Source organism: Falco rusticolus, chromosome 5 (genome assembly GCF_015220075.1).
Source record: "Falco rusticolus isolate bFalRus1 chromosome 5, bFalRus1.pri, whole genome shotgun sequence".
Taxonomy (NCBI): domain Eukaryota; kingdom Metazoa; phylum Chordata; class Aves; order Falconiformes; family Falconidae; genus Falco; species Falco rusticolus.
Window position 1 is genome coordinate 23456335 of NC_051191.1, and position 13823 is coordinate 23470157.

Genomic DNA, 13823 nt, shown 5'->3' on the forward strand with positions numbered 1-13823 from the left:
AAGGAAAGGTGAGCCAAGAGGAAAGTGATTTTAAGAATCAAGGACTCCTCTTAGGAAATTGTCTTCTAACACTTCTGGATATTGGCTAGAAAAAGATCTTTTGCTTAAGAGAGATCTGAACTCTGATTTGAACTGTGAAGTATTCATCATATCATATATTAATCATATCTATGTATGATAGCACTTGTCCATAGTAAATTTCTTGGGTCTTGGAGGAAGAATATAAGAGAGATGATCTCAAATAATGTTGGGTTTCAACAGCCAGCCCAACTCACATTAAAAACATCACTTTCAGCATCCTGTTGATTTCAGTGAGGTAGATTATTGAAATGAGAAGCTCCAAGCATAATCCAGCATGACTCTTGGTATGATTCAGTGTGATCCATCAGTCACCATGCAACAGGCAGAGCTGCACATTAGCTTGAGCTTCTGCATGTCCCCAGGCACAGCCGTGTCCTGTAGTGGTGGAATTCATGCTCACTCTGTCATTCCAAATTAATTGCATAGGCTGCAAAAATCTCACAGATTCAGACTTTTCATTTATTTAAACCCAACCCCAAGTAACCCTCCTGCCATAACTCACAAGACCCTCAGGTATCCTCGGTCTGGAGGCAAGTCACCCATGGCTTGCTTGTTTGCTGGAAGGGGAGCGACAGCCCCAGAAGCAAAGCTGCTGACAAGGACGCCAAAATCTCACTGTTTGTCAGACAGAAACTTAGCCAAAAGTCAGGTTTCAACCTATGCAGAACCTGGCCAAACTTAATTATTTATTTGGCTTCTAAGACAAGCAGCGCAGCACTGAAATGCAAAACTACCTTGGTGGGTACATTATTTTCCATATACTCTCAGGTTATAGATGAGTAGGATTAGAGCTGTCCTGGTGTGGGCAGCTGCCCCCAGTGTCAGAGCCAGGACCATGTCCCCTGGCTCAGCACCGTGAGTCTGGGGGTGGTTCAGTGCGAGAAAGCAGTGAGCAATCTGGTGGGCTCCCCGGTCCTGCCAGGTTGCGCTCCCGAGACAGTCACAAGAGAGACGTGGTCACCAAGTCCATCGCACCTGGAGAGAGAGCAGCTTGCCAGGCTTGGACACCATGGCTAGTGGTACCCCACACAGTCCTAAATATATTCACTTCGTACAGTTTCACCAATGAGCTGGGCAAGGACTTCAACCGAACAAACAAAAAAACAGCCCTGAAAGAAGAAAAAAAGGACTTAATTTCCCTTATGTTATTTAAGCTATACATCTGTGTCAGTCAGGCAACATATATTCAGCAAACCTTATCTCTGCAGCTTAGAGCCTGATAAAGGTCTCACTGCCTGAGAAACGTACATCCCTTGGGACTGCAGCAGCACATGCAACGGAGCCTTAACAAGCCCCCTCCTGCTTAATGAGAGAATGAAGGGAAAAAGGTAGGGGTGTGGAGCTGGCATCTGCGTGGGGTGGCTGGGGGTGAGAGGAGCCCCAGGCAGGGCAAGAGGTGCCAGTGCCATCCCTGCCGGCATGGGGCACCCCGCCACACGCCTTGGTGTGCGGGGATCGCCTGCCTTCCATCCAGCCCTCCCGGGAGCAGCCAGGGCATCGTGCTGGGCCCCACACGGGTGGACTCGGGTCCACCGCCGCCTCTGTTCGCGGGATCGAAATCCGGCCACTGGTTGCCGAAGCGTTTGGGGATGAAAGTGCCTGGATTGAGGAAAGAAGTATTTGTAACTACAGTGTTTCTTTGTTTCAAGTAAAAAAAAAAAAAAAAAATTTCAAGGCAAATCTAATGCAGGATACAAAGATGACCCTGGGGTGAAAGACATCACTGAGCCTCCTCAGAGACTGCCTTACCACCCCCGAGCCAAACCCAGCTAATCTTTGGTGCATTAGCATTTAAAAGTGAGAGAGAGACACCAACCCCCCCCCCCCCCCCCCCCCAAACTGTTCTACTCAGAGAATAAAACAACAGAAGCAGAAGAGGGTTAATGTAGATTTTGCAGCATACATGGATACAGGACAATTTCTCAATTTCCTTTCTGGTTTAGAAATAAGAATTTATTGACGCAGGTGGGGGCTGTTTGCAGCAACTTTTTCTCGCCACACCCCCCCCCCTTTTTTTTTTTACTAATTAAAAAAAAGAGGAGTTAACACCTGTGCCTGCTTCACTATGCCATTTTTCAAGTTTGCAGTTGTTCTCAGGGGAATCAAAGTGACAGATTTATGCAAAGCTGAAGTTTGGATCTTTTCTTGCCCTGGAGCAAGGCTTTTATCAGAGGGTTTTCTTCCCCCCTTCACCAGGGGATGGTGAAGAGGAGGAATGCATCGCACTTTAAAACAGCAAATAAAAAAAATCTTTCACAGCTGTTCCTAGCAGCTGAGGTATATTTAATCAGAGCTAGAGATTAACACGCATCTCTGTGAAAGAGATATTTTCCTTCCCCCTATGGTTACGGTATCACCTGTGCAGCAGGCAAGGCGCAGAGCTGAACCTCAGCAGTGAACTCATGGCGAGAGGATGGATGGGCTGCAATGGAAGGACTATGAGCAAGTGACTTTGTGCCCTTATTCCCGGTAACTCCTGCAACAAGTTGGCCCTCCAGGTAATGTGAACAACTTCTTTGGGCCATCTACATTGTGAAAGCCCTTCCTAAACGACTCCTGCAAGACCTCAGGCTGTGCCTGTGCCCAACTCCAGCTAGCCTCAGCACAGCAGGGTTTTTAGCAGGCTGTCTGCAGCAGCTCTCCTCTAGCTATTGCATTGGAGATGGGAAAAGCAGAGAAGGTCTTGCCTGGTGTCTCAACAAGTGCTACAGGCACATGTATGCAAATGAGTAATGGTAGAACTTCAGTAGCACAAGAAGGTCTGCTGTTTCCTAAGCCTTCAGTCAGGGTGGTGAGCTATGAGCAGTGGTTTGTACTGTCTCCTCCAAGGGGGCAGTTGTGTTTTATCTTCACTGGTCAGTGGATAAATGTCCTGAAATCCCCTCTGCTTAAGTCATTGAGGATTTGAGAGGCAGAACTTGAGAGACAGAACCATTGGCACCTACAGGAGCTTTCCTGTGATGATTGTCTCCACATTATCTGAGTGCCACAAACATGTTAATAGATTTGAATTCACAATCTTTCTATGTAGTGAGAAGCTGGTGCTTATGTAACCTATTGGGCTTGGCTTTTTGGTCCCCAAATCTTATCTTTCCAGTAAATCTCCTTGTCCACCCCCACCTTTCAGCCAGATATGAAGGTCTTGCCTCTACTCATAGGAAGATAGTCTTCAACACAAGCAAAACAAGACATTACTCTTCAGCCTCCTACGGTGAAAAGGCCATTGAAACATTTTTCACAGAAATCTACCCAAGATAAACATGCACAACGTGATGTTTCAGCCCAAACAGTTAATACAATCCAAGGAGGAGCCAGGCAGCTTTGCTGACAGGCAATATAATCCAGCAAATCATTTGCTTCGTTTGCTGCTGCTGGATTTTGTAGCCTTCGCTGGCTCCAACACCACCTGCTTTGTACATGTGTCATTGGCCCCCGAAGTGGTGGCCAGGGGACAGCTGTCCTGGTCTTGACGCATGGCTTTGCGCTGGCTGCTGTGTGCGTGCCAATGCACCGATCTGCTGTGCAGCAGCACAGCAGCCAGCCTCTCCTGGTGGGCTATCAGCAAGTTGCATGGATGTATTTCACATAGCAAAGGCACGTTCGGACATGGAGAAGTTTCCTCCTTGGCAATGCTGATGGTGTGTGGGAGCATCCTGTTGGCAAGGAAGTCGGGAGCAGGACTAAACGACCAAAGGTTGCCCATTAGCAGCGTGGCCCTCAACGCTGGTGTTCAGGTGAATCCCTGAGGAACGTGGGAGGCATTGCTAACCCAGCTCCTGGGGGAGGAAATTACCCTGAGTCAGGTGGACAGTTTTGCTCAGCAATGAGCCAGCTGATTGCCGTGAGAAGAGGGAGCAGTCTCGGGTGAGGGAGCTGGGTCAGAGCCTATTTCACTACCTTGGCCATGTGCTTGGATTAACTCACTGGGTTTTGTGGTTTTTTTATTCTTTCCTGAGAGCAATTTCTGAAATCCAAATAAACCTCCTGCACAATGGCAGGGGAGATGTGCTTTCATGTCAGCTGCTCTGTGAACAGAGCACCTGTGTCAAAGACCTGGAAAGCCCTATTCAAAAGCATACCAGAGAAGAACAAGAGCTACTCAAATTAGAAAAATACAGATATGCTAATGAAGCAGGGCCTTGAGCTATTTTGTGAGGTTTGTCTAGATGGTTCAGTGCTCTCCTGTAGCAGTTAAAGAGAGAAACTTGCTGCCTGGTGTTTGGAGAATAGGCGGTTCATGGGGAGCGGGCACATCTCATGTGGGTGTTGCTGGATGTTGGTGGGAAGCCTGTGATCCCACACTGTCAGGGATGCATCTTATAAAGCCACCCCAAGCAAGAAAACCCACCTCTCTCCTTTTGGTACTTCATTAAGAACAGCCCAGAAATTGATGTAGATGTGGGGATGTTTGTGAGACAAAAGGGAGGTTGATGGTGGGGCCGTGTCGTGGGGAAGGCAGAGCAGCACTCCGGCTGCAGGCAGGTCAGGGCCACGGGGACCAGCCGAGAGGCAGGCCATGACACTCAAACTAAGCCCTGCTTTCTACAGGACAAGAGGTGATACAAGCTGGCAGTGTGAAACTGCTGAGCGAAGCTGGCTTTACAGACGGGGCTGACAGCTCCTGTGGGGAAATACAGGTGTTTTCTGACGGTGTTTGTGCTGGATGCCTCCCATCATAAAAAAAAAAAAAAGCTTAGGATTCTAGTGCTCCGTTTTTCCTTTCTTGTTCCCATTTCTATAGTTTTACCATATGATGTTCAGTAAATTAACATCTTCATTCCTTCATTGCTCCTCCTTCGACTAAATTTTCCTTGACCAGCTGCTTCCCTCATTGCCCCTTCCCTCCTGTCCTGAGTAGCTTCCTGCTTTCCCTCCCACTTTCTCTGCCATTTCCCCACTGTTTCAGGCTTTCTCTTGGGCTCTGCAACCCTGTGCCTGCTTCATCCCTCATGCTATCTCCTGTTCCCTTCATCTGTGAGACTTCATGGGTTGCAAGGGCATTTCTCACCCCTGTAGTAGTCTACAGTACTCTGCCGCTCAGTGACCTGTGCTGCCTTGCTCCTCTTTCGCACAAGCCTCCCCCTCCAGATGCTCCTGCACATCTGTACACAAGGTAAACATAGCCCCAGCACCAGGAGGCTGCAGTCAGATCCAGTTCAGGGAACTGCCAGCTTCAGTGGGATTCCCGCCTCCAAATCCAGAGCTCCTTGGGTGTTGGATGAGACATGGATGGCAGGCAGTTGTGTTCTTACCATATCCCTGGAAAAACATCAGGTACTCCACTCATTGGTGCAGTTTGAGAGAAATGTGCTGAAAAATAAGCGTATGTTGTCTTACAATGGAAAATATTTGAAGTAAAAATGCTTTAAATTGCATAAAGGTGTTTCGTAAGAGAACTGTCATATACCATGAGACAACTTTACTGGAAAGAACATCTGTAATGAGAAACAAATCACACTGATCTTTGCAATAGGGCTTGAAAGCAGGTTTCTCTGGGGTTGTGGAGACTCATTTGCCCTCCAGCAGTGGAAGAATTAAGATGTTATGTTTAACATAAACAAGAGAGGTTTAATCCCAAATCCTCGTGTAAGAGCACTTTGTGTTCTCAAAAGTTCAGTAATTCCGTAAGCAAGATGGACAGCTGGGTTATTTTAGGCACAACGAAAGCAGGGGAGGGACAGAAGGGACATCAAAGGAAATTAACTCATCGGAGTAAGAACACGGTTGTGAAAACTGAGCAGAATGTGAGTTCAGTTGCATTAACTATATGTGGTGCCAAGGTGTCTCGATAGAAGATGCCTTTCTCCCTTTTTCGTTTTATCCAGGCAAACTGCAAGAAGAAAGTTGTTCTGCATGGGACCATCACAAGTCAGGGCTATGCAGCCTCCTAGGCACATGTGCCCATTCATGCTCGGTCAGTAATAGCATGAGAGTCATGATTCTCATTACCATGTGGGCTCTACACAAGATCCTCTGACGTCAGATGCTAGTTTCTGAGTGATGAAGGAAGGGCAGGGTGGTTTCTGCAGGCTGGAAGGCTGCACAGAGGGAGATGTCTCCGACGATCCGCCTCTGCTGGGTCTACCTGCACATCACCTCTGCACTCAGCAAAGACAGAGCGGGCATGGGTTTGGGAGCGTCTTGGCCCTTTTGGAAGGTAACCCCTTCCCCAGCTCAGGTTTGTCCTACTGCTTTTCTGCTGGGGGCGCAGGAAGTCAGCCCTGGCAATCTGTTGCCATTTAACAGCACTTAATTCACTTTAGAAGAAGGCATCAAACATGTTACCTCCAGCTGTGATTCAAAAATTAAGAGATTCAACTCTTTGAAAACATAGGAGGGGCAGCATATAAATACAGAAAACTTGAGCTATTAAAGCAAAGGCGAAACATTTCACATCTCCACTTTTTATTTCCGGACAAGAAGCCACTGCTTCATTAGGACTTAGACACGTACAGCACCACTGTCTTCGTCACTCCCCTGTGATCCTGCAGCTGAAAAGACCCAGTGTGAGTGACTGGGTGCTGGAGGGATGATTGCAGTGGCCCAAAACCAGTCCAGAATTGCCTTCACTTGACTGAGCTGGGGTTGAAGTGCAAACTGTACTGTGCCCATACAACTTTTACCCAGGAGTGACCAATGGGAATTGCTCCATGCTTGTGTAACACTGGCTGGCAGAATAAATGTGGTTCTTGGATAAAGGAGCAGAAAACCAGATAGGAGCTGTGGTGCTTCCCTCTCCCTGGCTTTTTGGAGACCAGTCTCTACAATCCAGAGTTCATCTCTGGTCTCTGCAGGAGAAAAGGATGTTGAAAATCTAGGGCAATCAGGCTACAATGACTGATAGTCTGATCATCCTGCCACTGAGTAAAATAAACTGTATTCAGTTTATTCAAGGGAGTGCTTGATCGTTGGATTATGAATGCCAAAACTGGGTGAGGATTTCTAATAAGAGGGTTCTTTTTTCACATAGCAGACAACAGCACAACATGATCCCATGGCTGGAAGCTGAAGTCGGGCAAATCCAGACTGAGAAAAAGCCCAAGATTTTAACATTGAAACAACTCATCAAGGGATGATGAGCTTGCTTCCCTACCATCTAAGATTTTGAAGTGAGGGTTGAATGTCTTTCTTCCACTTTCTTCTTCTAAATTCAGTTATGATCTCGACACAGGAGTCCCTGGGTGACATCTTGTAGCCAGTGTGGTCAGATTAGACTTCTCTGCTTGTAAAACCTCTGATGTATAAGAAGTACATTTACCTGGACCAGGGTTCACCCCAGGGACAGGGGAATTAGACATCTTTATTCACTCCTCCACAGCTGTGGGAATGATATGTTTAGATATTTTTCCCATCGCCAGTTGTGTCAGTGGTATGTGTTATGCAGATGCATGTCTACTGGGAGCTACACTCAGACAGAATATTTCACATTGATTTATGAACAGACTTCTGAGCACAGCAACTTCTGGCTTCCACTGACTTGGGCTGGAACCAGCTTGCATGTTGTTGCTATTCTTATTCTTGGACCTGCAGTCATGGCCCATGAACCAGATGTTGCAGAAATGCAAAGCCGAGGAGGTCCTTGCCTCCGAGCTCTTCTGTAAGAGCCAGGCGTGAAGCAAGGGGTGGATGTGGGTAACCAAGGGAGCCCAGGGTGGTGAACGTGATGGGTGGTGAACATGATCAGTAGTGATGAGCTAAAAAAGCAGTGTCACAACAAGTTGGGTAGACAGTGGGGGGCCAAGGCTGGGTCTGCCCAGGAAAAGATGCTGCAGGACTCAAGACATGAGAGGAAAGAGCCTGAACAGCATCTTTGTTGTGTGAATGGTAGGAAAGGCATGCCTGGGAGAAGTTACAGGGGAAGGGTCTACACAGCCCTGAGAATAGAAAGTCTAAGGTGAGGATGACATCCAGATAAGAGTTTGGGTAGGAGGACACAGTTAACAGCGGAGTTTCATATCCAAAGGAAACTGCATTTAAATTGGTGAGATTTGTCAGAGATGAAGGCAGAGGGAAACAAGAGCAGGACCCTGTGGGCACAGTCAGGGTGGGATGGGGAAGATGGATAGTGGGGAAGGGTAAAGGCTGAAGGGGCCAAGGAAAGGGCAGAAAGATACGATGAAGGTGTAGGCAAAGATCTCCATCCATACCAACTCCTTGACCCTTCTACTAATTTTTCCATTCAATTTCTAAAAGGTATTACAGGAAGTCTTTTTACTGCTGTACATAAAGTAAATATTCGCAAACTCTTTGATACAGCAGTGTATTCCTGGCTGATTCCCAAAGACAGATGCTGTTTATTCATGGTCAGATTGCTCTTTAAAAGAAAGAAACATGAAGAACTACAGGGTACTTTGGCCAGGGAATAGGATTTTTTTATTTTAATAGGAATCACTCAGGCCAGACATTGGTAGAAAAATAGTTAAATATGAGGGACCAAATGCTAGACCACGAGAAGAATGACTCACATTAGAGAAGCATAGACAAAAGAAGCTAACGAAAAATCTCTTCCTGTGGGGACACTAACATGGTCAAATACTCATCTTTGTAGGTTGCCCAGTTTAAAGAGGGGTGGGCAGGGAGAAAGAAATCTGGTTTGATACTTTGTACCCTGGGCTACAGAGGAATCACTGTGGTTGTATAAATAAAAGACAGCTGGGCTGAGGTTTCAGATCACCTACACCCATCAGAAAGGCAGCCAGCCTCTGCACATGCTCTTCCGTTTGGTACCTGGACTAATGCTCAACTCTGTCAATACTTCAAAGGCAAAGAGAGACAGAGAGTAGACCTATGTTTTGTTAAATGGCTTAAATCACCTGCATCGCCACAGAAACAGCGAAGAAAATGACACAGCCCAGAGGGAGAAATCTTTGGTTTGAATATCTGTAAAGATGTGCGGAAGAGAAGGAAGAGCTCCTGCCTGGGAAAACCACAAGCCTGTCTCAAAGTCTACAAGGCTATCTAAGCAGAGGAAGTTAATGAGTAACTGTGGCACATGCATGAGTAGCTGAAAGCACAGCCTGAACGGCAATTGGCTGTATTGGTGCTCCTCTGCTTAGCTAGTTTGGGCTGCAGCACTTGTCAGACCCACGCTGGGTTCACAGCACAAAGGTATTCCTGCTGCACTGAAGAACATCTCAGATCAGCCGGCGGATCCCTGCAGAGAAACAGCAAACACAGATCTGAAGGATGCAGTCTCCAGGGAGGGCTTCTAAATCCTTATTTCATGTCATTAATTCCTTGTTATCCAGAGCTGGAAAAGAAAGGACTCCTTGAACAGATTCACATGCTGCTGCTACTTTTCAATACCTCAGAAATGAAGGAGAAGAAAATTGATGGTGCTTCTGTGGAGAGAAATTCAAGAGCCAAATCATGTTAATCACTGTGATCTGAATATAGATGGTTCTAATTCTTTACTAAAATACTGATCTGAAAGTTGATAATGAACTCAGATTTCAGACAGCCCAAGGGACCAGCTTGTCGGGATGAGTAGGAAAGGTTACACACTGATGGATTAGGCAAGAAAGCCTAAAGGAAAGGTTACACACTGATGATTAGGGCAACGAAGCTGGGGAAGGGGCTGGAGCCCAAGTCTTTTGAGGAGCAGCTGAGGGAGCTGGGGGATTCAACCTGGAGGTGGGAGGGCTCAGGGGATTCAACCTGGAGGTGGGAGGGCTCAGGGGCACCTGATGGCTCCCTACAGCTGCCTGGCAGGGGCTGTAGGCAGGGGGGGTCGGTCTCTGCTCCCAGGGAACAAGCACCAGGACACGGGGAATTGGCCTCACGTTGTGCCGGGGGAGGTTTAGGTTGGATATTAAGAAAAATTTTTTCATGGAAAGGGTGGTGAAGCATTGGAACAGGCTGCCCGGGGAGGTGGTGGGGTCACCATCCCTGGAGGTGTTTAAAAAATGTGTAGATGTGGCACTTAGGGACATGGTTTAGTGGTGGGCTTGGCAGTGCTGGGGTAATGGCTGGACTTGATCTCAAAGTTCCAATCTGAATGCTTCTGTGATTCCATGAATCTCCAGAAAGCCTCCTGACAGGACAAGGTCTCAGCTGGGGGTGTCACACAGAGGTCGTGGGAGAAGATGAGCCACCCCAAGCCCTCACAACGACACTGGGCACAGCACCAGCAAACATAAATGGAAGAGAACAAGGAAATCGGGCACTTCCAAGTGAGAGGTATTTTTATGTGCAGACTTGCATACCTACTGTGTCTGCTCCAGAGTCATGGCCTTGGCCTCCTTTCAGCTCATTCTGCTCTGAAGTCAGCTCCATGGATTCCTGTTGTATCCTCAAAATGCCAACAAAACCACTCTGCAGAATGATAGAGAAATTCCACAGAACATCAATTACTTGCTTCCCCACTCTGGTAATCACCACCAAAAAGTGAATTGGAGAGCATCAGCCAGCACCAGCCTACGCCAGAAAACACTGTTGTGTTTTCTGAGATGGCTCACTGGTTGAAAGACTCTGGTGAGATATAAGCAGTTTAATTTGCACTATTAATGGCAGCATTAAGAAAAGACACATCCATATTTTGGGTGTGAGCTCCCCATGTCACTCCCTTTCTCACCCTGTCCTCCTTTCCAGTTGTTATGTGGTGGCTAACTGAAATGTGAGGAATAGCAGAACAGATCACAGCTTAGATGAGGCATTGCTGAAGTGGTTTGAGGACATTTGACCATAATTCACTTGCAACACACAATAAACAGAGGTGGAGCTTAAATATGAGGCTCTTCTACCCAGAAGATATCAGTCATGTATTTCTACACAGAAGAAATAGCAGTTGTGTTTCACACAGGCTAGGAATTTAGTTCCCAGGACAAAAGCAGCCAACCTATGGTTACAAATGTCTCATCAGCTTCCTGGGGCTCCCTCCTCAGCAGCAGCACACCTGTATGTTACTGTCCACAACCAACACGAGGTTCGTGTTGCTGAAGCCACCAGGCTCTGACACCAGTCATAATGCTTAGAGAGACCACCTTGTGTGGGCTGAATGTCTCTCCCATCACTTGCAGTGTTTCTCTCTTTCTTCACATGACCCTCGTGTCTTTGCCAACATCTCGAAGCACCACTTCTCAGCAGAAAACTGCAGTTGGTACTGAGGCCTCCATGTATGCTGGATAGCACAACTCCAGGACTGTCCCAGCTTTGTCTGAAGTCAACATCAGCCTCAATTCTTTGTTTTTCTCCTTAGTTCTTATTTATGTATCTAAACCCTACTGAATAAGGCTCTGAAACCTTCTCTACCACAGTTTAGTCCCTTCAGTTTCCAAAGCAAAAGCAGTTTTTCCGATGGTTAACATTAAAAAAGCATCGAGCTTGTTGGTCTGTTGGGATTTCCTGAGCATATTTTCTTCAAAAAATTCTTTTCAGGATTGTCTTTTAAGCTTTTTTTTATCTGAAATTTGCAAGCAATTTGTTGATCTTCAAGAAACAGATTATAAAAAATTTAGAAAAGCTTTATCTGTCATTCTGGAATTTTTGTTAGGAAAAAAATAAAAATCTGTTTCTGTTTTGGCAAGAGCCAGCTTTGCTGTTCTTGCATAAAGTTATGATGAAATACATTGTAGGACCATGCCATCATGAAATATGAATATTACTGCTGTTAAACTCTTCAGCACACAACTGAGCCTGATGAAACTATTCCAGAGGGAGACACTTGTCACAGAAGAAGTCTTGTCTCACTGTTGTGAAGTTGGCTCAGCATTATTTAACTGACAATTCATTATTTTGCACATTATTTCAAACACCAGTCATCCATGAGCTGCTCCTCCCCCCCCCTTCTCCCACCTTATGGGGGGCACATCACGAACACGGAGCAAAAAGGCACCTTCTGCTCCCAAGAGCTCCTTGTCCTTGCAGAGGACCAGAGAGGCAGATTGAGACAGACAGACAGACAGAGGATGAGACTAAGGGAACCAGCCAGGACATGCTGTCAAACTTTCAGTAGTCATCACAGCTAGGGAGAGATTTAGCCGGGACCATGTCTCCATCATATCCATATTCTAGCAGAAATTTTTAAGCATCCTATGCCCATTCCTGACTATTACCCCCAGTGAGATCAGATGTGGGAAAAGGAGAATACTGAAATAGAAGGGGGCTATTTCAGGCTGCGAGTGGTGCGGGGCCCCCAGGGGTCCTCGGGAGAAGCTCCACAGTAGTTTGTATGCAGGGAGAGGGTCGGTGTCTGAGCCATCTGCCAAAAAGCTGGAGAAGCCCGAAGCTGCCTCGGCCAGTTCTAGGAGGAAACAGTGGAAAGCGAAAATGTATCAAGACCTGACTTTTCTTTTTTAGCTTGCTCCCAGAAGCATTTTGAAAAACGGTTGCAGGATGCTGGGAAGAGCTGCTCTCTTCCACTCACAAATTTTTGCCCATACTCATTTGAAGTGGGAGAAGTAGGTGAGCAGGGTTACAACCTTCCCCCCCCCCCCCCCCCCCCTTCAGTTTCCTAGGCTCCGCTTCCACAGCAGGAGCTGTGCACAGCCCCTTGCTCCACCGGGACCCTTGCACTTCCAGCACCCTGGGAGCCCCCCCTTCGCCTCCCGAAGCCCTGGGTGCCGCCAGTGCCCACCCGCGGCCAGGGGACGCCTGGCAGAGCTGCCCCCCTCCGGGGCGTGCTGGCCCTTCGCATCTCTGCTCTTTTACATCTCTCCCCACTCTCTGTCCTGTCCACCTCTCCCCTTTGCATTCCTCCTCTTTGCAACTCTGCCTTTGCATCCCTCCCCTTTGCATCCCTCCCTTTTCACCTCCCCCTTTGCACCTCTCTCATTTACATCCCTCCCCTTTGCCTCTCTGCCCCCTTCACATCTCCGTCTTTTCCCATCCCTCCCCTTCGCATCTCTGCGCTTCGCAGCTCTGCCCCTGCACACCCCCTGCCCCTCGGCCCGTTTTGCCCCTGCCTGCCCGGATCTCAGCCCTTTGCGCATCTGCCTCCTGGCACAGCCCCCCCTCCCGCCCCAACCCCTTTGCACCCCCGCCCTCTCGCCTCCCTGCCCCTTCGCATCTCCGCCTAGCTGCTCCCCTGCTTTCTCCACCCCGGCCCTTTTGCACCTCACCCCCCACCCCCACCCCCCCGCAGCCTCCGGGGCAGCCCGCAGCGGCTCCGCACCGCCCCCCCCCGCCGCTCCAGCCGCCCCCAATCCCCCGCCCCCCCACCCCCGGCCGCGGAGCCGCCCGCGATGCCGCCCCCTCCGCGGCTGTTGCCGCTGCTGGTGCTGGGGCTGGGGCTGGGGCTGGGGGCGCGGGCGGGAGCCGGGGGGGGCTGCCAGCTGCCGGCCGAGTGGCGGCCGCTCAGCGAGGGCTGCCGAGCCGAGCTGGCCGCTATCATCGTCTACGCGCGGGTGCTGGCGCTGCACCCCGACCCCTACGGCGCCTACAACTACCTGCCCTGGCAGAGGGGCCCCCCCGCCGGACCCCCGCAGGGGGCGGGGGGGCTCTTTTATTCGGCCGAGATCGAGCTGCTGTGCGACCAGGCGTGGGGCAGCATGCTGGAGGTGCCCGCCGGCTCCCGCCTCAACCTCACCGGCCTCGGGTACTTCTCCTGCCACTCGCACACCGTCATGCAGGGCTACGCGTATTTCTTCTTCCTCCGGTGAGTCCCGGGGCGGGTGGGGGGGTGGCCCGGGGCGGGGGGCGGGTCGGCATCCCGGTACCAGCGCATCTCCGCTGGCGGGGGCATCTCCGCGGGCACCTTCTGCCCGGGAGGGTTCGCTCCGCGCTCCCTGCTGCGCCTTCGCCCA

At 49.1% G+C, this 13823-nt stretch overlaps 1 protein-coding gene across 2 annotated transcripts in view; it reads left to right on the top strand.

The window, feature by feature from the left end:
• The first annotated feature begins 12884 nt into the window (after positions 1-12884).
• CCDC3 (coiled-coil domain containing 3) overlaps positions 12885-13823 on the top strand; it is a 46547-nt gene continuing 45608 nt past the window's right edge. For both annotated transcript variants that reach the window (XM_037390272.1, XM_037390273.1), the window contains exon 1: positions 12885-13675. In XM_037390272.1, coding sequence (XP_037246169.1) covers positions 13263-13675 — 413 coding nt within the window. In that variant the 5' untranslated portion in view covers positions 12885-13262. The remainder of the gene's footprint in view (positions 13676-13823) is intronic.